This window comes from Notolepis coatsorum (assembly GCF_963971535.1).
Source record: "Notolepis coatsorum genome assembly, chromosome: 6".
In the NCBI taxonomy this organism is placed as follows: domain Eukaryota; kingdom Metazoa; phylum Chordata; class Actinopteri; order Aulopiformes; family Paralepididae; genus Notolepis; species Notolepis coatsorum.
This window is the reverse complement of record NC_140170.1, coordinates 84,657,022-84,681,065: the sequence shown is the minus strand read 5'-3', so window position 1 is coordinate 84,681,065 and position 24,044 is coordinate 84,657,022. Positions and strand designations below refer to the sequence as shown.

The window sequence follows — 24,044 nt, the reverse complement described above, 5'->3', positions numbered from 1 at the left end:
TCGATGAAGGGTATCAAAAAATTCCGCCTGCACTTTTCTTTGTGTTTCAGCGAAGCGTACCTCAAAGTCTGCATGGAGTTTGGTCATGACCGAGAGAACAGCTTCGCTTATCTCACTGATACCGGGCGACGGCGAGGGTAGACCCGGTGGCAGTTTTCCGGCTGGAGTGCTCATGGATCTGGTCTCCACCACCGACATCGCAGAAAGTTGAAAAAAGTCGACGAAAGTAGTTGAAACTCGACGACTCAACAAGCAGACAAATAACAAATAAAAATAAAATAAAGACTAATGGGGAGAAAAGTGTATTTTGCACGATAGAAGGGAGCTCTCGTGAAACACGTCTCACTCCATGAACGCCTAGCTCCGCCCTCCCATCCCAATTTTTTGTCGTTATGACAATTCCTCCCTTCCTGGTCGTTGCGCGCATGTGCCCCCCACTGGTCAGTCTAGGGAGCCCTGAAGTCTATCAGATGCTTCCTCCGATACCTGGCAGCGAGGACTCTCATTGGTGACGTTTGACGCGTGGGAGGTCACACTACCTTCACCATTTCCCTCCCTCACTGTGCAGGCGCCCTGACCGACCTGTAGGAGTCGCTGTTTACAATGACCAGGACCCACCCTCGCCGGGTTTCCCACCTGCTAACACAGCCAATTGTGTCAGTATGGACGGTCGGCCAACCCGGAAGCACCACAGCTGGATTCGATCCCACTGTCTCTGTGGTGGTAGGCAGACGCTTAGTCCGCTGCACTACCCGGACGCCCTAACCACAGAGTTTATTGAAGCAGCAACAGATGAGGGGATTACTTTCGTTTCTTAGTTTTCTTTTCACTAAGAAAAACAAATAGATTTCACTCCTTACAGAACACTGCAGTAGAAGATATCATCAGGGCTGTGTATTGGCAAATGATAGGTTACATATGACTTTTTGATTCAATATATTGTTTAAATACAATTATTTGTGCCATGCCATATTATTACCAGTTCCAGGTTTTTCCCAAACAAACAAACACAAATAACATACTGGCCACTAAAGCATTGTTGGTGTGTTTTTTTGCTAAACTGACAGTATATCCTTCTGATTGCACAGCTAGCAAATGTAAATAGCTGTTTTCTTCTTCTGATATTATGAAGGGCCACTTCCGCCTGGGTGTACAAGTCCTCAAAGTATGTTGTATGTTGTACGTTGTATGTTGTATGTGGCACATACTGCACTCCACGTACTGAACAGTACACCCAAACAGTATGTAGCATGATGTACATACTTTATGTATGTAGTTCACACAAGGAATTAAGAAGGGAGATCCCCTCTTCAACGGCCCTCTTCAAGGTTTCTCTCCTCCACATTGACTGTGGTGCATTTTTTCCTATTGCTAGGTTTTAGTGAGTTTTTCCTTACCTTCACGTGGGGTATGTCTGGGAGTGTTGCATTCATTTATTTTAATTTTTTTGGACTTCGTGGTGTTTTTGTTTTGTTCTTGATTTATTGTGATGTTTCTTCTTGACTTGTTTAAAGAAGACGTGTCCGGCCCATGGGGACATTAATGTGTGTTGTCGGGCCTTACAAATAAATTTGATTTGATTAAGAAGCGGCTATTAACACTGGTACTCACTGGTACTCACTATGCAGCTGAGTCGTTGAGCTGGTAGTACTCACTATGCAGCTGAGTCGTTGAGCTGGTAGTACTCACTATGCAGCTGAGTCGTTGAGCTGGTAGTACTCACTATTAGGGCTGCAATGATTAGTCGACATAATCGACGATGTCGATTATAAAAAAATCGTCGACAAGGAATTGTTGCGTCGATTAGTCGTTTAAAAAAATATATATATTATTATTATTATTTTTTTTTTTTTTTTTTTTGCACTACCTATCTTTGTGAAAGTGGCTTCTCAGCTCTGGTCCAGCTGAAGACTTCTTAGCTTAACATAACAGACCGACAGTAAGTTTGGGGGGACTAAAGGTATAACTGGGGATGTTGTTTGGTCCTGACAAGAATCTCAAAGTCTGGGGTGATGGTAGACAAAGCAACTCTGAGGTCATGCTCAATGTCCAATCTGTTCCTCTGCACTGTCTTCAGCTGGACCAGAGCTGAGAAGCCACTTTCACAAAGATAGGTAGTGCAAAAAATAAAAAAAAATATATAATATATATTTTTTTAATATAATTTTTTTTCGATTAGTCGACTAATCGAAAAAATAATCGACAGATTAGTCGACTACCAAAATAGTCATTAGTTGCAGCCCTAGTCACTCTGCAGCTGAGTCGTTGAGCTGGTAGTACTCACTATGCAGCTGAGTCGTTGAGCTGGTAGTACTCACTATGCAGCTGAGTCGTTGAGCTGGTAGTACTCACTATGCAGCTGAGTCGTTGAGCTGGTAGTACTCACTATGCAGCTGAGTCGTTGAGCTGGTACTCTCGCGACCGCGTAAAGCAGCTCTGGATCCCGGCGTCGGTCCACAGCCGTCTCATGACGTTGGCCAGGTCGTCAGGCAGGGCGGTCTGCTCCTCCGACGTCGCAGACAGGGCGAAGAGCTGCCGGGCGTCGTCCTGCAGGGGGAGGAGGGGGAATAAAGTGATCGCTGTCAAAACAAATCAACCAGTCAATATTTCACTTTGATGGAACATTGTTTTCCAGAGGAGCAGTCAAACCTTAATTTTTCTAGGGAAGATTTGCTGAGCTTGCATGTACCTTTTTCTTTGAGCAAAGCCCTACTACTATACACGCTCACACAGCTATATACACTAACATCTGGGAGCTGTCCAGTACAACCAGTCTTTGGTAATTTCCCAAAATGTTGGCGTGTTCCTTTAAGCCTGCTTGTCTATCCTATAGATCTAAGATGTCCTACTTTGCTGTGTTGCATAATCTACTAAATGAGATTATTAGACTAAGAGGGTTTGAGAACAGAAATGAGTGGTCACTACTACAGGTGCCCGGACAGACAAGCCTGGGTTCTGATGAAATATGACACGTATCATGTAATTTTATAAGCGGAGACATTCTCCCATCACTACACTATATAAAGCTGGTTTTACGTCTCTCTCTCAGACAAGAGGACCACTCACAGATCAGTGACCTGCAGGCTGACCCCTGGTACATGGTACCGTTCCTCTCACACAAGCACACACACACGAACCCACACACACACATCCACACCCTCAAAGCACATACACAAACCTACACACACACACACACACAAACCTACACACACACACACACACAAACCTACACACACACACACACACCCTTGCTCACCCACCAGATTAGCCGATCACATAAATTCAACAGGATGTCACAAGCCGGTGAAATACGACTGGGTCATTCAGTGGTCACGAAGACCAGTCTCCATTAAATCACAGATCGTTATCTTTAGACCCACACACGCACCTACTTACACGTTAACGTGCGATACATGCACTCATGCACGCCGGACATACAGGCTGCCCAATACACAAGACACATAAACGTGCACTGAGGAGAGACACTACATACACACTGAACTATGGGATCGCTAATAAAGATCACCCCCAGAGCCAAGGGGGGACTTCACTTCACTTCACTTGACTTCACTTCGACTTTTTCTGCTTTGACTTGGACTGGACACAGACTGGAACGGAGGAGACATGCTGGACTGAGACAATGACTTGACTTTTATAATTTCCTTTAATATACTCAACCGGCCGGTTGTAACAATCTAGATTTCAAATTGTACCTTGCTATATTCACCTTGTATAAATACTTTGCTTATTCACTTTTATATTACATTGCTTGTTAAACTTTTTATAATAAATACCTTCAAAAGTGTTTCATCTCTTATATCTTTAAGTATCTTTTACAACTTTCATGTTTGAGTCTAAAACGTGACAATTTGGCGTTCCTGGTGGGCATTCAATCAGACTTACCGACCTAGCTATTTACGGACGATATTGACTGGAAGACATCCACTCAGACAGAGGATCCACTTTCAAAGGTAAGCAGATAAGCCTGTTACGCAAAAGTCGAAATCTGCATAGTTAAAACAGCCGTTATGAGTGGATGCATTCTCAATTATTGTCTTGTAAATAGGTGGCTAAAAATAAAAGTAAAACCCATTGAATTGTGTTGTTGAAATGGATATTTGCAAGGTGCAATTTATAACTAGAACTTTTTTATTTAATTTTTTTTCCCCACTCACCACTCTCTCTTTTTTTTTTTTTTTTTTTTTCCCTTCTCTACACTAGGCTAGAACCAACCCATTTATTTAAGTTAAGGGTAATCAGTTATTGAGTATAGACATAAAGTGGATTGCAGGTCTGAAATGCGGGAGAATTACGCCCATATTACGATTAAAGGAGCGATCGGCCTTTTCTTAGTCCTGGGATAGTGTCTCGTTTGCATCAGTCGACTGCAATCCAAGTCTTCAAGATAAGCTTTGTCAAATTGTTTAGGTTGGAGCAATGAGGGTTTGATTGGGTGTGGTTGTGCTCGATGAAAAGCAGTGTGTTTTATATTCTGTCCTTTTTTCCCCCTCTGCTGTTGTTGTTTGTGTTGAATGATAAGTCCTTCTCTGAAAGGCAATAAGTACTGTCATAGGTTAGGATGACCCATTTTATTTAAGTTAGGGTTGTTTGTTTAAGTTAGAGCCACAGTGTACAGGGGCTTGAGTATGGCCGGAGTGGTTGAGTGGACAAACCATGGGATTGTGTAGGGCTGAAGTGCGCGGGAATTACGAACAGTTTACGGTTAATGGTTGATCAGCCTTAATTTGTCCTGATTTAGTCTCTTGATTGCGTCAGCCAGCTGCAATCCTGGCCAGGAATAAGCTTAGTCAGTTACGGTGAACCCATGAATGTGGTTAGCGTTTGATTTATGTTATACCGATGTTTCATTTCTGTATTTTAATGTTGAATATTGTATTGTACAGGCTTTTTAAATTGAGTAGTTGAGTGTTGAGTAGTAGGGAATGGTGTATTATATTGAAATTAGTGTACTGGTGGTAGGGGGGCCATGTCCTGCTCTGCGAGGAGGGGTACTGGTTCAGCGGACTTTTGAACCTTCGAAGCGGCCGCGCGAGGGAGCGGGTCTGTGGAACCAGAAACGATTGAACCCTCTTCGCATTGCAGTTTCAGACTATGCATTGACGATTAGATGGATGTATCTAGTTCATTAACGATAGGCGGGTGTTATGTTATATTATATTATTATGTTATGCTATAGGAGGCGTGGGTACCTGACTTCTCGTCGCGACCACTGAACACCGCCATGCGCACTGCTGGCCCACCAGCCACCACGGACGCGCGACTCGTGGGCTGGAAGCAATCGTTTTAATTGTGGTTGGATACAGAGGCGTGCACCACGCGCATATTCACAGGAATATTATACACTCGATATCTGCGTTATTACCACACTTATAGATGCTGTTGAACCAGCAAGCTTTATCTTTTCTAATGCGGATTAACCATATTGTGGGGTACAGCCGCACTGATCATCATTCTATAATGAATTGCCTGATTATAGTTACACGCACGGTGTGCGGACTGCGTGACATACATAGGGGGGAGAAGGACTTTCGTCTTGTTTGCATCAGGGTCCCCCGTTTTCAATTAGTCATAATCAACCAGTTGTTGTTGTTATTATTATTATTTCTTTGGTCCGAGGCGCGGGGACTGTTAGTGCCGCTTGCGGTACGTAACGTTGCGGGAGACGCACATAGTTCACACAGGACTGCGTTGATGGAGAGACGCACGTATTGGTGTATAGGGCAGGCATGCAACAGGGAGCCGCTGCGGGCTGTTCATTCGTTGTTTTCTTTTGCGCTCGGTTCAGCCGACATCCTCGTCTTCTTACCCGGCCAGGGGAAGAACGATATGCGCCGGGCGCGTTGTCAGGATGGGGGGTGTGTGACATTGACAAGCGGTCACTGCACTAATCGTATGTTACTGGGATTGGGATAAGCGGCTGCGATTATTATAAATTAAGAGGACCAGAGGTGTTTTGTGTTTTTTTTCATTTGATAAATAGGTGAAGTTTTGGTTTGTGCTTGCAGCGCCGCCACGCTCCGATGCGAGACAAAGCATGCGTTTCGCTATCTATATAACGGCGAATTAGTGAGCGACCATGAATCATAATTTTAGTAATTTGACCCATTATTTGGTTTTATTAGTCTTCCTGGGGTCCACCAGGAACAGTAATTATTATTGCAATTCTTTGTTTTTTGGAGACAGTACCAGACGCATATTGCATGATGATGATATCGGGTTGAATGAAATTACGTGCGTGCACGGTGGCGGAGGAACAAAAGTGGACAGGTGAATGAATGAGTGAATGGGAACTTTATTTGACGGATTACAGAAGGGGTACAATACGGTACGGCTCAATACGTATAATTGTTGGGGGGATGCAGACCTGTGAAAGGCGTTTGTCTTGTTTCCATCAGGGTCTCCCACATATTTTGTATGCTTTATAATAACAGTATGGCCTGTGTTCTTTGTGTGGTTCTGCTAAAAAAAGACACAATGTAAACCTTTCTTTGTTTACTTTCAATGAAACCATAAAGCAGCCCCCAGAAGACCGATACGATTTGATAAGGGACTTAAAAATGTCCAGCGCCTGTAATATTCGTTTTACATCATAACCATAAGGTCTGTTTTGTGTCGTCACCCGAGTGAGAAGACGGGGTCTGGGCTAGAACGCTAATACATTCCACGTTTGGTCCTATGGAAGTAGATAGAAGGCGTGACTGGATATCTGAGCGATTGGTATGGATGTTTACAATCATAGTGAATATCGTCCTTGCATTGCTCCCAAATCATGGACAATCTAGTCAATATAATCATGGACATAGTATATAGGCCTATAGCCTCTGCGGTCACATTGATTGGTTAGCGCGTTTTATTGTTGGAAGTACATCTAACGCAATGAACCCATATTCCCCACGGGGACAGTACAGGTGTTATTATTCTTGACGAGAATTGTAATTTAGATTTGGCTATTATCCCTGTGATGGGAACTCAACGTGCATATACACTCGTAAAATCGAATGGTTGTTAGTCAACATCCAGCGGACGTTGCTGTTTTGGTGGAACTTGTTTTTAGTGGGTCTTAAGTGTCTCGGTATATATTTTCTTTGCAACTTTGATTCACTGATAAAACGATTTAATCACGTCATCGCAACAGGACGCGAGCATGCGTGTATGGGGTTCAAGAATGTTGATATTTGTTCCACTTGCACGTATTCTAAGTGGCTCTGTCGTCAGATGTCTGGATTCTAAATGCGACTGTTGCCTTATGATGCCTCGTGAGGTGGAAAGACGGGAAGGGTTTGCCGTATAGGATAGGTATATGAAAGTTGTATTTTAGTCATAAGTCTTCTGAGGATGGAAGTAATTACGGCAGTATGGTTTCTTTGTTGACAGATGTGAAGCTCGTCTGATTGCTGTCACTGTGGCGTGCAGTAGAAGGTCCTATAGTCATATGCGCGCGTGTGTGTTTACCGTTTGAATAATTAGGCATAATTCTAATGAGAAATTAATCCTTGTATATTACTTATTCATTAATTAATTTATATTAATGAATGTATTGTATGTTCGGTCTGTCTCTGATGCTGAAGGCAGGTCTGTCTTCTAAGAGCGGTTTTGATCTCCATATAAGACTGGATATGTTTATAGCAAAAAAAAAAAAAAGAAAAAACACACAGATCGGGGTTGCAAACAACTTTTAAAAGAACATAGAGGATAATGGGAACACATATTAGGCCTGTATACATTATGCACCCATACATATTATATACGTTGGGGGGTATTTTTAAAGTGAATCTACTATACAGCGGAGGTTTTGAGGCAGGTTATTCCAAGGGGTTAATGCTCTACAACTAAAAGATCCCCTTAAGAGCGTTGGTTTTAGGACCTGGCAATTCGAGATGCCCACTACTGGGACCTTGAGTGTAATACTCATGCACAGTTTTGCACAATCGGTTCATGTATAGGGAACAGGGGTTTTACTGCTCAGGACCAATTTAAGCAGCAAGGCCAAGAGAGGCGGGCATGCATATACGGCTCACATTGGACCTTGGTCAGCGGCCCATAGTACCAACCGTGCTGCCCAGTTCGGGGCAGCCTGGAGTTTACAGAGGTCACCGCTTCTATCTGACATGAGTACCTCTCCTGGGAATACCGATTGCTCTTCCCATTTTTAAGAAAAATAAAGACGATAATTAAAATACTGAGATTAAGACAGAGTGCTGTCCAGCTTCACTCCAAAGAGATTAGTACTTTCGACTTGTTGAACTGCAGAATTACACGAGTTTAAATGAATCTTTGGAGACTTGCAGAGTCCTGGTTTCACCCCCCCCCCCCCCTCCTCTCTCTCTCTCTCTCTCTCTCTCTCTCTCTCTCTCTCTCTCTCTCTCTCTCTCTCTCTCTCTCTCTCTCTTCTCTTCCTCTCTCTCTCCCTTCTCAAACTCAGCACAGAGGACACAGCTGTCCCGGGTGGGAAGAGGAAGCTGAGACATTTTTAGCTAGCTGCTCCTGTTTTCTGGGAGAAGTTAAGAGTGGCTATGGAGATTCCCCTGGGCGTTCCGATGGCTCCTGGTAGCAGTGCCGAAGGGACTAATCGACGCCTGCACCCGTTGGCCGTACACCCCACGGCCCCACTGGGGGCTATAGGCCTTACGTCTAGGTCAGGCATTATAGCTCAGCTACAGTCAATGGGCGCGGAGAGATTTGTGTCAATATCAATCCGTGACCTAGCTTTCTTTAAAGAAGGAATGTTGCGAAATAGGGCAGGAGAAGGAAGGGTGATTTCGTTTCCCCCCCTCAATCCCCGTTAATCTATCTTGTGTTCCCTCTCTCTTAGGCCTAGAGGGAGTGGGTGTAGACTGGATTTGGCTGAGATTGAGGGTAGAAAGGGAGGGAGCCGCCACTATTTCGTATTTGCCTAAATACGATACTAAGTGCATGTCTGTCTGTGGGTGCATGGTTCTGCGTTTATGATTCCAACTAAAACATTAACTAATTTTGTTTGTCGTGGTTTATTGGGGGGTGCATGGGGTACATGTGTGTCCTGGAGTATGGGTGTGAAGCGTATGCTTGGTTCGATTACTGCATGTTTCTATGATTATGGTGGGAGACTGGATGTGTTGCGTGTTTCTTTTTCTCCCCTTTTCCTGCTCTCCTTTAGGGAGGCCGTGACCCATCAATCATGCTGGTGTATACCCCTGGTCTGTAAAATGCTGTATAACTCAGTAGAATACTGTATACTCATTAGAATATATATACTCGGTAGAATACTGTATACTCATTAGAATGTATATACTCATTGGAATACTGTATGCTCGGTAGACTACTGTATGCTCAATAGGTTAGACCAGCGTTGTGGACGCTGTTATTGTCTTGTCTTTTATAATGTTTTTTTTGTCCCACGATTTGTGTCAGGATAGATCAATCAATCAATCTACAAGCCCTGACGCACACGCTGATAATCTCGCTAGCACACGCCCTTACGCTGGCGCGCACGATCACGACACACACACACATACGTACACACACGCACACACACGTTGTCTGTACGCACACACAACCTAATACGAACACAGGCACACACACACACGCACTCTATACACACACGTACACTGGCACATGAACACACAGACTCTGATACACACCGTTTCGCTCTCTCTCCCTGTTTGGTCCTTATTTTACGTTATTTTAATTTTTTGGGTGTGGATTTTGTATTTTTTCTTTTTACTCTTTTTGGGTTTTGAGTCTGGTTCATTTTAAGTTTGCCGTTTTATTGTAATCTCTGTCTGGATGTCGTTTTAATGTGTTGGATTGGTTGGTAATGTTGGCGGGGAGGGCCGCTGTTCTATTCTTCTCTCTCTCTCTCTGTGACTCTGGGACGGGCAGCGGACTTGATCCCACACGGACCCAATACTCAGCCATGGATATCCTCAGTCAAGGGGGGACGGGCCATGGTGGGACGGGCCATGGTGACTGTGGTGACAGCTGGACCACACTGACAGCATGGAGGGGAGGAGGTGGAGTATGAGACATTGGGACTCTAAGTGGTGACGTTACATCCCCCGACGGCTCTGTGGTCGAGGTCCTGCTGGGCCTGGCGACCTGGGGTCATGGGCTGGCACGGAGCAGTGGTACAGAGGACCCCCCGCTGTGAAGCCATGGAGCGGTTTGGGCGAATACGGGTCTGTCTTTGTCGGATATGTTTGTGTCGCTGACCATAGTGCTCTTATCATCCTGAAGGGTGGTTGCTGCTGCACTTACCGAGGACAAGGACTCGGCCGTTGGGATGGACGCTCACTGAGGTTGACAGGGGACGTGTGCCGCTGCTACATCTCTCTGTATCCTCCTGGACAGGCGTCTGTATCCTCCTAGAAAGTCATCTCTCAGTATTCTACCAAGAGCCATGGCAGTCCCCACCGCGGTGCTATCTCTCCTCCCCTCTTCTACTCCTCCTCCCCCGTTTATCCCCCACTGACTGTGCAGGATGTGGGGCTGTCCGTGACTGTGCAGGAAGTGGAGCTGTCCAATGCCACGTATTACCAGGTCGTGATATCCAGATATGGGAGGAAGCTGTGACTGGTCTCTCCTCACCGGATGACACCGGGGGGAGAAGCCTCATATTATAGGACTCTGTCTCCTACTCTCTCATCTCTCTGTCCCTCTCTTGACCGCACCAAATTCTCTCTCTCTCCTCTGGGCCCCCACATGTATGTGGTCACACTCCACAAGTCCAACAAGGTGTCACACTCCACAAGTCCAGCACGGTGTCACGCTCCACCAGTCCAACGAGGTGTCACACTCCGCAGGCCCAACAAGGTTACGTATAGGTCTGATGTATTAGTGTTGGTCATCCCATACGCGCCGGAGAAGGAGCCTCATGTCATAGGCCTCTAGCCTTTTCTGTCTCCTATTCTACTCTCTCTCTCATCTCTCTATACCGCACCAATTCATCTCTCTCCTCTGGGCCCCCCATTGTATGTGGTCACACTCCACAAGGTTGCGTACAAGTCTGATATGTAGAGCTGTGATCCGTCGCGGACGTCGGCCGGCGGTGAAGTTTCGTTTTTCTTTTGTATTTTTCTGTTTTTTAGGGGGCCTTTTGGCGCCCTACGCCCTGGTTTGGGTTAATACACTGTTATGTTTTGTTATACACTGTTATGTTTTGTTATACACTGTTATGTTTTATTATGCACTGTTTTGATATCCACTATTATGTTTTATTATACTCTGTTGTGTTTTGTTATACACTGTTGTGTTATTATTATGCACTGTTATGTTTTATTGTGCACTGTTATTGTACGCTGTTATGTTATGTTTGACAAACTCACAGTGAGTCGGATGTGCTGTGAGCTGCGCCAAGGGCCGTTACCATAATAGCGGGACTATGGGACGATGTGTGCCTTTTATCCTCCAGTTATGTCATGGTTTTTAAGCATGTTATTATTCATGTGTTCTTTATTGGCCGTACATTCTGGGCCGTTTGTCTCGGGAGGTTTTTTGGCCACATGCAGGACTCTGTTTGATGAAAACAGTAGAGAGGTTGATGATTGTGCCATTTCTCTATTGACTCTTGTGGGTCGGCCGGTTGGGTGTGTTTTTTATTATGTGGTTGTTTGTTGGTAATTTTGCTTGAGGTCCCCCTTCTATTTCATTTTCTCCCTACCTGTGGGTAGGGAGAGGGGGGACTGATGAAATATGACACGTATCATGTAATTTTATAAGCGGAGACATTCTCCCATCACTACACTATATAAAGCTGGTTTTACGTCTCTCTCTCAGACAAGAGGACCACTCACAGATCAGTGACCTGCAGGCTGACCCCTGGTACATGGTACCGTTCCTCTCACACAAGCACACACACACGAACCCACACACACACATCCACACCCTCAAAGCACATACACAAACCTACACACACACACACACACAAACCTACACACACACACACACACAAACCTACACACACACACACACACCCTTGCTCACCCACCAGATTAGCCGATCACATAAATTCAACAGGATGTCACAAGCCGGTGAAATACGACTGGGTCATTCAGTGGTCACGAAGACCAGTCTCCATTAAATCACAGATCGTTATCTTTAGACCCACACACGCACCTACTTACACGTTAACGTGCGATACATGCACTCATGCACGCCGGACATACAGGCTGCCCAATACACAAGACACATAAACGTGCACTGAGGAGAGACACTACATACACACTGAACTATGGGATCGCTAATAAAGATCACCCCCAGAGCCAAGGGGGGACTTCACTTCACTTCACTTGACTTCACTTCGACTTTTTCTGCTTTGACTTGGACTGGACACAGACTGGAACGGAGGAGACATGCTGGACTGAGACAATGACTTGACTTTTATAATTTCCTTTAATATACTCAACCGGCCGGTTGTAACAATCTAGATTTCAAATTGTACCTTGCTATATTCACCTTGTATAAATACTTTGCTTATTCACTTTTATATTACATTGCTTGTTAAACTTTTTATAATAAATACCTTCAAAAGTGTTTCATCTCTTATATCTTTAAGTATCTTTTACAACTTTCATGTTTGAGTCTAAAACGTGACAGTTCCACAATCCCAACAGAGGCACAGTATGTGTGTAACTGTTGCCATTATGGTTTACATCATTTATATCATTTAAAGTTTTTCGAAGCCTAATATCACAATTGATGTGACGGTTATAAGGAAACCTCTGAAGACTGAAGATTATTCTCTTTTTTGTAGCATGCAGCCAACAAGGTACTTGTTCTGTTGTTCCACATGCTGTGCACGCTACTGTTTTATGGTAAGCTAACATGGCTTCTGCTTTTCATCTAGTTCACTGTGAATTTGGAGAGAACAGAGATGCCTTCAAATAAACCAGTAGCAGGAAAGCCACTTGGGTCTGCCTGTGCTTCGAGGGAATTATAATGTGTGCTAAAATGTGAATTGTGAAAATGTGCTTTACAAATGTGAAATATCCCTTTAAAGTGGGATATTTCCTCCACTCTCTCTCCCCTCCTCTCCTCTCCTCTCTCTCCTCTGCTCCGCTCTCTCTCCCCTGCTCTGCTCTCTCTCCTCTGCTCTCTCTCTCTCCTCTGCTCTCTCTCTCTCCTCTGCTCTCTCTCCCCTGCTCTCTCTCTCCTCTCCTCTGCTCTCTCTCCCCTGCTCCGCTCTCTCTCTGCTCTCTCTCCTCCTCTTTCTCTCCCCTGCTCTGCTCTCTCCTCGGCTCTCTCTCCTCTGCTCTCTCTCCTCTGCTCTCTCTCCTCTGCTCTCTCTCCTCAGCTCTCTCTCCTCTGCTCTCTCTCTCCTCTGCTCTCTCTTCTCTGCTCCGCTCTCTCTCCTCTGCTCTCTCTCTCCTCTGCTCTCTCTTCTCTGCTCCGCTCTCTCTCCTCTGCTCTGCTCTCTCTCCTCTGCTCTCTCTCTCCTCCGCTCTCTCTCTCTTCTGCTCTCTCTCTCCTCTGCTCTCTCTTCTCTGCTCCGCTCTCTCTCCTCTGCTCTCTCTCTCCCTGCTCTGCTCTCTCTCCTCTGCTCTCTCTTCTCTGCTCTCTCTTCTCTGCTCTCTCTTCTCTGCTCCGCTCTCTCCGCTCTCTCTCCTCTCCTCTGCTCTCTCTCTCTCCTCTGCTCTCTCTCCTCTGCTCTCTCTCTCCTCTGCTTTCTCTCCTCTCCTCTGCTCTCTCTCTCCCCTGCTCTGCTCTCTCTCCTCTGCTATCTCTCTCTCCTCTGCTCTCTCTCTCCTCTGCTCTCTCTCTCCTCTGCTCTCTCTCTCCTCTCCTCTGCTCTCTCTCTCCTCTGCTCTCTCTCCTCTGCTCTCTCTCTCTCCTCTGCTCTCTCTCTCTCCTCTGCTCTCTCTCTCCTCTGCTCTCTCTCTCTCCTCTGCCCTCTCTCCTCTGCTCTCTCTCCTCTGCTCTCTCTCCTCTGCTCTCTCTCCCCTGCTCTGCCCTCTCTGCTCTGCCCTCTCTCCTCTGCTCTCTCTCCCCTGCTCTGCCCTCTCTGCTCTGCCCTCTCTCCTCTGCTCTCTCTCCCCTGCTCTGCCCTCTCTGCTCTGCCCTCTCTCCTCTGCTCTCTCTCCCCTGCTCTGCCCTCTCTCCTCTGCTCTCTCTCCCCTGCTCTCTCTCTCCTCTGCTCTCTCTCCCCTCCGCTCTCTCTCCTCTGCTCTCTCTCCTCTGCTTCTCTCTCTCTCCTCTGCTCTCTCCTCTGCTCTCTCTCTCTCCTCTGCTCCTCTCTCTCTCCTCTGCTCTCTCTCCTCTGCTCCTATCTCTCTCCCCTGCTCCGCTCTCTCTCCTCTGCTTCACTCTCTCTCTCCTCTGCTCTCTCTCCTCTGCTCTCTCTCCTCTGCTCCTCTCTCTCCTCTGCTCCTCTCTCTCTCCTCTGCTCCTCTCTCACCTCTGCTCCCCTCTCTCCTCTGCTCTGCTCTCTCTCCTCTGCTCTGCTCTCTCTCATCTGCTCCTCTCTCTTCTCTGCTCTGCTCTCTCTCCTCTGCTCTCTCTCCTCTGCTCCTCTCTCTCCTCTGCTCCTCTCTCTCCTCTGCTCTGCTCTCTCTTCTCTGCCCCTCTCTCTCCTCTGCTCTGCTCTCTCTCTCCTCTGCTCTCTCCTCTGCTCCTCTCTCTTCTTTGCTCCTCTCTCTCCTCTGCTCTCTCTCTTCTCTGCTCCTCTCTCTCCTCTGCTCTCTCTCTCTCCTCTGCTCTGCTCTCTCTCCTCTGCTCTGCTCTCTCTCCTCTGCTCCTCTCTCTCCTCTCCCCTGCTCCTCTCTCTCTCCTCTGCTCTCTCTCTTCTCTGCTCCTCTCTCTCCTCTGCTCTCTCTCTCTCCTCTGCTCTCTCTCCTCTGCTCTCTCTCCTCTGCTCCTCTCTCTCCTCTCCCCTGCTCCTCTCTCTCTCCTCTGCTCCTCTCTCTCCTCTGCTCTGCTCTCTCTCCTCTGCTCTGCTCTCTCTCCTCTGCTCTCTCTTCTCTGCTCCTCTCTCTCCTCTGGTCTCTCTCTCCCCTGCTCCGCTCTCTCTCTCCTCTGCTCCACTCTCTCTGCTCTGCTATCTCTCCTCTGCTCTGCTCTCTCCTCTGCTCCACTCTCTCTGCTCTGCTCTGCTCTCTCTCCTCTCTCTCCCCTTCTCTGCTCTCTCTCTCCTCTGCTCTGCTCTCTCCTCTGCTCCACTCTCTCTCCCCTTCTCTGCTCTCTCTCCTCTCTCTCCCCTGCTCCGCTCTCTCTCTCCTCTGCTCTCTCTCTCCTGCACCTCCAGAGACAGCAAGACAATTGGACTCATATCCGACATAAATAATGTGTTTTGGGGGCAGTGGGGCCGTTACTGCATCCTATCTGAAAGGGCCATAAACCCAAGGAGACGCAGGAACAATCCTTCCCTGGAGACGGAGCCAGTCCCCGTTAACAGCTGACCTGAGATGCCCAGGCCACCCATCACACAGCAGCCAGTCCCCGTTAACAGCTGACCTGAGATGCCCAGGCCATCCATCACACAGCAGCCAGTCCCTGTTAACAGCTGACCTGAGATGCCCTGGCCATCCACCACACAGCGGCCAGTCCCTGTTAACAACTGATCTGAGATGCCCTGGCCACCAACCACACAGCAGCCAGTCCCCGTTAACAACTGACCTGAGATGCCCTGGCCACCCACCACACAGCGGCCCTCACACCCTCACAGCCACCGCTGCTCCTCTACCTCCACAGCCGCTCATGCCACAATGTTTAAAAAAAAATTATCTACTTTTTCTCCCCATTTTCTATTTTTCTCCCATCCCAATTTCGTATTATCCAATTCTACCCTCCCCTGTCTCGAACGTTGTTAGGCCATGCCTCCCACAGGCCGGCTGCAATGTGGACGAAGCCTTGCATCACGTGTCCCCTCCGGTACACAAGGAGGCAGCTGTCGCATCTTTTCACCTGAACAGTGCGATCTCTCAGTGGCGAGGAATAACGCGTGGGAGGCTCACGCTGCCCCCGATACTTCCTGATTCTGCTGTACAGGCGTCACCCAACAGACCTGTAGGAGTCGCTGTCCACAACGTCCAATCCCCACCCACCGGCTTTCCCACCCCCTAATACTGCCAATTGTGTTAGTATGAACGACCAGCCAAGCCGGAAGCAACGCTCGAACCCAGCATCTCCTGCGTTAGTGGTGAGCGCCTTGCCCACTGCACCACTTAGCCGCCCTGCCAAAATGTTTTTCTACGTGTAATTGGATTTGTCCAAGTGTAAATGCTGAATATGCTAATGTTGATTGATGATTAAAGAGAAAAAATAACATTTGTGGAACTCACATTTTTTGTGAGTGCGTAAATCTTTTTGTATAAAGTGCAATCAATTGTTTTGTAATACAAGGGATTATGTTATTTATTACAAAAATTGCCATGTCGTATTCAGTAACTGACCACATTTCAAAGTAATCTGACCCAACTCTGGTGAGTACTTGAGGGCATGCTATGTATATGGTGTTGTGTGTGTGTGTGTGTGTGTGTGTGTGTGTGTGTGTGTGTGTGTGTGTGTGTGTGTGTGTGTGTGTGTGTGTGTGTGTGTGTGTGTGGTGTGTGTGTGTGTGTGTGTGTGTGTGTGTGTGTGTGTGTGTGTGTGTGTGTGTGTGTGTCAAGTCAAGTCAAGTCAAGTCAAGTCAAGAGTTTTATTTGTCATGGCATACAAGCATACAGTGAAATGCGGGGGGTCTTGCCCGCAACGATTGTGCAATAATACAATAATGCAATAATACAATAATAAGAATACAATAGGATGAGAATAAGACATTTGTGCAATAATACAAGTAATAAGAATAAGACATAACAGGTATATATGTACATGAAGTTTACAAAAAGCATGGTAAGACATGCTAGGTCCTGCGATAGTGCAATACACTGTTAGCTACGGATGAGGCACTGGGTCTTATGTACACTACAATGCTATACTATACAATCTACAGTTATACTATGTGTCCTTATGCTAGCTTGCTATCCATCTGTTTACTATACAAGAACCATTCCCGTTCTTGTTTTTAAAGTGACCTTTCATTGTGTAAAGTGACCATGAGTGTGAGCGTGTGCAGCATGTGTATGTGTGTGTTCATGCTAAAGTGACTGCTAGTGTGTGTGTGTGTGTGTTGTGTGTGTGCTCATGTGTGCTTGTGTGTGGAGAGTTCAGTGTTCAAGACTCTGATGGCCTGGGGGAAGAAGCTGAGCTGAAGTCTCTCTGTCCTAGTTGCTGGTGTTCGCAGGCGTTTGCCTGACCGCAGCAGCTTGAACAGGCTGTTGTTGGGGTGGTGAGGGTCTTTCATTATCCTGCAGGCTCTGGATTTGCACCTCTTGTTATATAAGACCTGCAGGGGTGGTAGTGCAATACCCGTAGTACGCTCAGCTGAGCGCACCACTCTCTGTAGGGCCTTCTTGTCCTGTGCCGTGCTGTTTCCATACCAGGCAGTGATGTTTCCAGTCAAGATGCTCTCTACAGCTCCGGAGTAGAAGGACTGGAGTATCTTCCCGATACTCTGAACTTCCTTACCTATCTCAGGTGGTAGAGGTGCTGCTTCGCCTTCTTTACGACTGAGTCTATGTGTGTTGTCCATGTCAGATCCTCTGAGATGTGGACCCCCAGGTACTTGAAGCTGCTCACCCTGTCCACGGTAGCCCCGTTTATCCTCAGTGGTGTGTGTCCCCTGCTGTGTTCGCCTAAAATCCACGATCAGCTCCTTGGTTTTACCAATGTTCAGGAGCAGGCTGTTGTCCTGGCACCAGCGTTCCAGTACCTTAACCTCCTCCCGGTAGGCCTTCTCGTCGTTGTCAGAGATCAGCCCCACCACCACTGTGTCGTCCACAAACTTCACTATGGAGTTTGAGCTTAACTTGGCCACACAATCATGTGTGTATAGTGAATACAGCAGGGTGCTCAGGACACAGCCCTGGGGGGACCCGATACTCAGGGTGATGGTGTTGGAGGTCTGACCCCGCACCCTGTCCGCCTGGGGCCTTTCACTCAGAAAGTCCAGTATCCAGGCGCTCAGAGCGGAGCTCAGACCCAGCTCGATCAGCTTGTCCACCAGTCTGGTGGGGACTATGGTGTTGAACGCTGAGCTATAGTCAATGAACAACAGTCTCACATAGCCCCCCTTCTGGCAGTCTAGGTGAGAGAGGGTGCTGTGCAGTACTCGGGAGACAGCATCGTCAGTGGACCTGTTTGGCCTGTATGCAAATTGCATAGGGTCCATATCGCTGGGGAGGGAGGCACAAATGTAATCCTTAACCAGCCTCTCAAAACATTTCATGACCACAGAGGTGAGTGCCACCGGTCTGTAGTCATTAAGACCTGTTGGGGAGGATTTCTTTGGTACCGGTATTATAGTGGACACCTTGAAGCAGGCAGGAACCACGGATTCAGCCAGGGATGGTGGTGAAAACTGGGGCTAGCTGGTTAGCACAGGACTTAATTATACGTCCTGTTATGCCATCTGGGCCAGCTGCCTTTCTGGTGTTCACCCGCATAAATGCTCGCCTCACACTGTGTTCCGTCAATGAGAGAGTGCCCCCCCCCCCCGCGCGGATGCCCCCTCCACAACGGCCGGCGCCTCAGTGACGTCGTTAGCCGGTGAGCTAGCGTCGCCGCTGTTTGCACCAAACCGTGCATAAAAGGAGTTGAGTTGATCCGCGAGAGAGGCGTCGGCACTCCCCATTGAGGGGTCACTGACTTTGTAGTCAGTTATCGTCCGTAGCCCTCGCCATAAACCTCTTGTGTCATTCTGTGCCATTTGTGCCTCCATCTTGTCAGTGTATGTTCTCTTAGCAAGCTTTACAGCCTTGCGCAGAGTATAGACCAGCGTTTCCATTAGCCGGTAATTACCGGTATTTGACCGGCAAAATCTGTTGAAGTCCGACATATTTAATCTCTCCGGTCATAGTGTCCGGTGAAAATAGTTCCCTCTGGGCACAGTTTGATTATTTGAATTGTATTTGGATGGGCTGGAGTTGGGTGGCCTATGCGATGAACGAAACAATCATTGCGTTTGTTGTCGTTGCTTCGCTCAGCGAGAGCTTGCTGCTGGATTTGCGGAAGGCATGCAGCTGCAGACCCACAGAACCCACCAGCTTTGCTGGCACAGTGCGGTCCCCAGACCTGGAAAGCTGCTCTGCGGGTCTGCAGCTGGATGCTTCTTGCAAACTAACTGCGGCCGACTCGCGCTGATAACAGCTTTCATTGTTGGACCGGCTGCTTGGTGGAGCAACGATGAAACGAATGTAATGAATCGTTCGTCGCATGGGCTATTTAATTTTGGCCTGTTTTGGTACGGTTCGGGTGGTCAAGTTGTGCTTGGAGGGAGTTGTTTTCACCGGACATTATGACAAGCACCAAGTCGTTGGGAGGTGGAGATATACATCATGCAAACCCGGCCACGATAATGTTGCCGTCTCTCTCTGCAAAATTTCTCAGTTCTTCGCTTGATATAATTAATACAAATGTCCAATATAACGGAATTCGTTAGCTCATAAAAATGTGATTATAACAGACTGCTGTTTAGTGTCGGACCGACTGCCCACATACGCGGTCTATTTTATTTCAAGTCAGCAGCAGCACGGAGTATCGAGGGACTTATTTTATTTTGAATATATTAATGACTGTATACGCAAAAGTAGCCTAGTTTTAAATAATAATATTATAAATCTACATGCCTTGAGGATGACATTCTTTATATAGTCTGCCTATAAATTGTTTTAAAGCTCAATAAACTATGACCGGAATTAATCTCATTTGTCCGGTAGATTGAAATCTTGCAGGTCACGGAGACCGGCAACAATTTTTTCTAACGGAAACCCTGGTATAGACTGTAGCCTTATACTCCTCATGTTTCCTGATGTTCTGCCCAGGTTATAAGCAGTGGTGTGAGTTTTCAGAGCTGCTCGGATAGTACTGTCAACCCACGGTTTCTGGTTCGGGAAGACCCTTACCTTCTTCGTGGAGACAATGTTATCCGCAAGTGTTGTTATAAAACTAACAACAGCATCCGCGAACTCGCTGTCGCCGCTGGAGCTTGCCTGAAACATACCCCAGTCGATGTCATCAAGTGCGTCCTGTAGCACTGCCTCTGATTGGTCGGACCACGTCTTTACCTCACGTGACACAACAGCGTCACGTGATCTCTGCCTGTAAGCAGGTATGAGCATAATGGTGTCGTGATCCGATGTGCTTGTAGCTCCCGCTAATGGAGGAGCCGGTACTGCCTTGTAACCGGCTCTGAACGGGGTGTAGCAATGATCCAGCGTATTTCCTCCCCTTGTGGAGCAGGCGATGTGCTGGAAGAAGTTTGGCATCACCTTCTTCAGATTCGCCTGATTGAAATCGCCGGCTACGATCATGGCTGTGTCCGGGTGCTTGATCTGGTGGATGTTTAGATGCCCCTGTAGGTCCGCCAGGGCCCTGGCGGTATTCACTTGGGGTGGGATGTACACCGCCATCATGATAATGGCGGTGAATTCTCGGGGGAGATGAAACGGGCGACATTGAATGGACAGATGTTCCATGTCCGGGGAGCATGAACTGGAGAGTATCTTTATCTCCTTTGGGCTTACCCAGCCGTTGTTTGTGAGGAGACAGACCCCCACTCCAGTGCCCTTACCGGAGGCTTTTGTGCGATCCGCTCGGAAGACGGAGAAGGAATCCGAAGGAGAGATGCTGTGATCCGGAGTTGCTGGTTTCAGCCATGTCTCCGTGAAGCACATAATGTTGCAGTCCCTCACCTCTCGCTGGAATCTAACCCGCGCCCGAAGATGTGTGTGTGTGTGTGTGTGTGTGTGTGTGTGAGTGTGTGAGAGTGTGTGAGAGTGTGTGAGAGAGAGAGAGAGAGAGAGAGAGAGAGAGAGAGAGAGAGAGAGAGAGAGAGAGAGTGAGAAAGAGAGAGAGAGAGAGAGAGAGAGAGAGAGAGAGAGAGAGAGAGAGAGAGAGAGAGAGAGAGAGAGAGAGAGAGAGAGAGAGAGTGTGTGTGTAGGGAAGGGGAGGCTGGCAGAACAATATAAATGTAGTAGTTTATGGTATTGATTCCTGGGGGGAAACTGACAGACTTGGTTACACAGACACAATTTCACATGCATTTATACAGTGGTAGCTTCAGTATGTGACTCTTACTCCACCGTGTCCTCGAGTGCAATAGGTAAGGCTGTGTATATAAACTCTATATCATGTACAGCAAGAAGATATTCTCCCCACCCCTGAACATGTATATTCCATGTATTACACCCCTAATACTACATACTGTCACACCTCAGATTCAAAATCTTCAATTTATATATTCCAATTTTATATTCCATTACCGTATATCAATCTAGAGATTAGTTGTTTCGTTGTCCTCTTTGTGCGAGAAAACACCAAGACACGTTTCTTTTATGAAAATTACTTAACAAATATTCTGATTATAAAGAGACTCACTGGGAGAGAGAGAGAGAGAGAGAGAGAGAGAGAGAGAGAGAGAGAGAGAGAGAGAGAGAGAGAGAGAGAGAGAAAAAAAAAACATAGAATATATATGTCCACAATATGTACATGATCTACAATATGTTATACATAGGTCTGATCTGCCCAGTATTTCATCAGAGCGTCTAGCACATGAAGCCCAGGACGTACTGTATGCTTTATGAGGCAGAATCAACGAAGCCAACACAGAAATCACTTTGAGGAACTGCCCAAGCAGTTGGAGTCAAATGGAGTCAAGGTGGAGCAAAAGGTTTGTGAATGATTCTGATCAGTAGACACATAGATGAATAAATAACGGTTAGTTATGACTGTCTGGGTCAAGGAGGCAAAGGTTCAGATATATTGCAACCTACAGCATGATGGCCAACCTCTCTGGGCCGCATGAATGGAAGAGCTGTGAGACACTGTGTATATGGGTGTTACTCAGTGTCTGACTGCACAGCAAACAGTCATAAATAATTCAAGGCTGTAGTAGCAAAGTATGGTAGTAGCAGTGGATAGGTTTCCTTGCTCTCTCTTTCTTTCTCTCTTTCTCTTTCTCTCTCTCTCTCTCTCTCTCTCAGCAGCGCTGTGAATGTAAATAGGTTAGATGACGGGTCCGGGTGTGTATGTATTCATACACATTTATGTGTGCACGTATGTGTGTGTGTGTGTGCACTGCATGCATATCTGTGAGAAGTTCTCTATGAGTGTACAGTGTGTGTGGTTGGTTTGAGTGTGTAATGAGATGATGTGTGTTGTTACTGAGAAGGACTGCTGCAGTGGTGGTTAAAGCTGGAGGGGTTGAGGCCGTCCTCTGTGACTATATGTTGTACGTGTCAGATTTATCTCTTCCATTACACATGCCCTCACACACGCCCAGCCAAGGCAATTATAGTGCCCTGGCCCGTCCACGCTGTGTTCACTGTGTTCACCCATAGAGAACCTCTCACAGAGACAGACTGCTCCACAGGAATGAGTTCACAAAACTCTGAGATCTGACTGATGGAGTGTACAAAGGCTGGTCTATGTTCATCACATGCAGGGTTAGTAAGTCAAGTATTATTTTTTACATGTAGCACTTTTCAGACCCACAGAGTGCTTTACAACTGCTCTATTTCCTGAGCCACTGTCGTGCCCCATATATATATGTTTCATTTCATTTCAAACCTTTATTTATACTCGTGAAAGCACTGAGGTTTCCCTCATTTACAGTGATGACGAGTTAACAAAGGACACAAATATCATAACAGTTAATAATTACAATGAATTACAATTACTACAATGATGGATTAAAAACAATTACATGATTCAGTACATAGGTCAAGTGCAATGCCTTTAAACTCCATGAATGACGGGAATGTTCCGAGCTTTAGAGTCTTTTGCAGGGTATTCCATGTGTATGGAGCATCGTAGGAGAAGGCAGATTTTCCAAGCTCAGACCGAACTCGAGGCACCCTGAGCACAAGCCGATCATTCGAACGAGTTTGGTAGGTGACAGCACTCCAGACCAACAAAGATGTAATATAAGGTGGAAGGTTGCCAATAATTGCTTTGTAGATAAAAAGATACCCATGATAACTACGTCGCAACGAGAGAGATGGCCAGCCTACCCTCTCATACAAAAGACAATGGTGAGTATCATATTTGTCACCCGTAATAAATCTTAGGGCGGAGTGGTAGGCAGAATCCAAAGGCCTTAATGTAGACGCAGACGCATGCCTGTAAATGACATCACCATAGTCCAATATTGACAAAAAAACAGCATGTATAATTCTTTTCCTACAGAACATAGGAAAACTAGCGCGGTTACGGTACAAGAAACCAATCTTTTGCCGTAATTTTGTAGCTAGGTTATCTATATGGAATTTAAAAGAAAGTTTATCATCCAGCCATATACCAAGATATTTATACTCACTAACTCTTTCAATATACAAACCATTTGCTGTTGTTAGGTGTAGCATGTCATAATCTATAATCCTGGCTCTAGAAAACATCATAGACTTGGTTTTACTAGCATTAAGCACTAACTTGAGCTTAGCTAGAGCATTTTGGAGAGTGTCAAACGCAAGCTGCAGGTTCACAATAGCTTCCTGAACAGTATCCGCAATGCAGTAGACAACTGTATCATCCGCATAAAGATGAGCCTGACAACCTGCTAGTTCTGAAAGACTAGAAACAATATCATTAATATAGATTGTAAAGAGGACCGGCCCCAATACCGAACCCTGTGGTACACCCTTAGACAATGGCAGTAAATCAGATTGAAAGTTACCTGAATTCACAGATTGACACCTTGAAGATAAATAGTCCTGAAACCAAGCACAAGCGGCTTTATCCAGGCCAATGCTAGCTAGACTATTCAAAAGCAAGTGATGGTCTACTGAGGTCTACAAAGAGAACTGCACAATGCTTCCCATTGTCCAGGGCTGAAATAATGTCATTAGTGACCAAAGTAACAGCTGTAATAGTACTATGATTTGCTCTGAAACCTGATTGGTGAGTACTTAGCACTGAGCAACTTGAGAAAAAGGTTTTTAATTGGTTGTTTACCAAGGTCTCCAGTGCTTTGGCTAGGCATGATAGTTTGGAGATAGGACGATAGTTATCCATCT

At 46.5% G+C, this 24,044-nt stretch overlaps 1 protein-coding gene across 1 annotated transcript in view; it reads right to left on the bottom strand.

Moving 5' to 3' along the window:
* The window catches only part of gnai2b (guanine nucleotide binding protein (G protein), alpha inhibiting activity polypeptide 2b), a 283,026-nt gene that overhangs the window by 51,502 nt on the left and 207,480 nt on the right, over positions 1-24,044 (bottom strand). Inside the window, exon 4 of the mRNA XM_084317689.1 lies at positions 2,387-2,547. Within this exon, the coding sequence (XP_084173815.1) occupies positions 2,387-2,547 (161 nt within the window). The remainder of the gene's footprint in view (positions 1-2,386; positions 2,548-24,044) is intronic.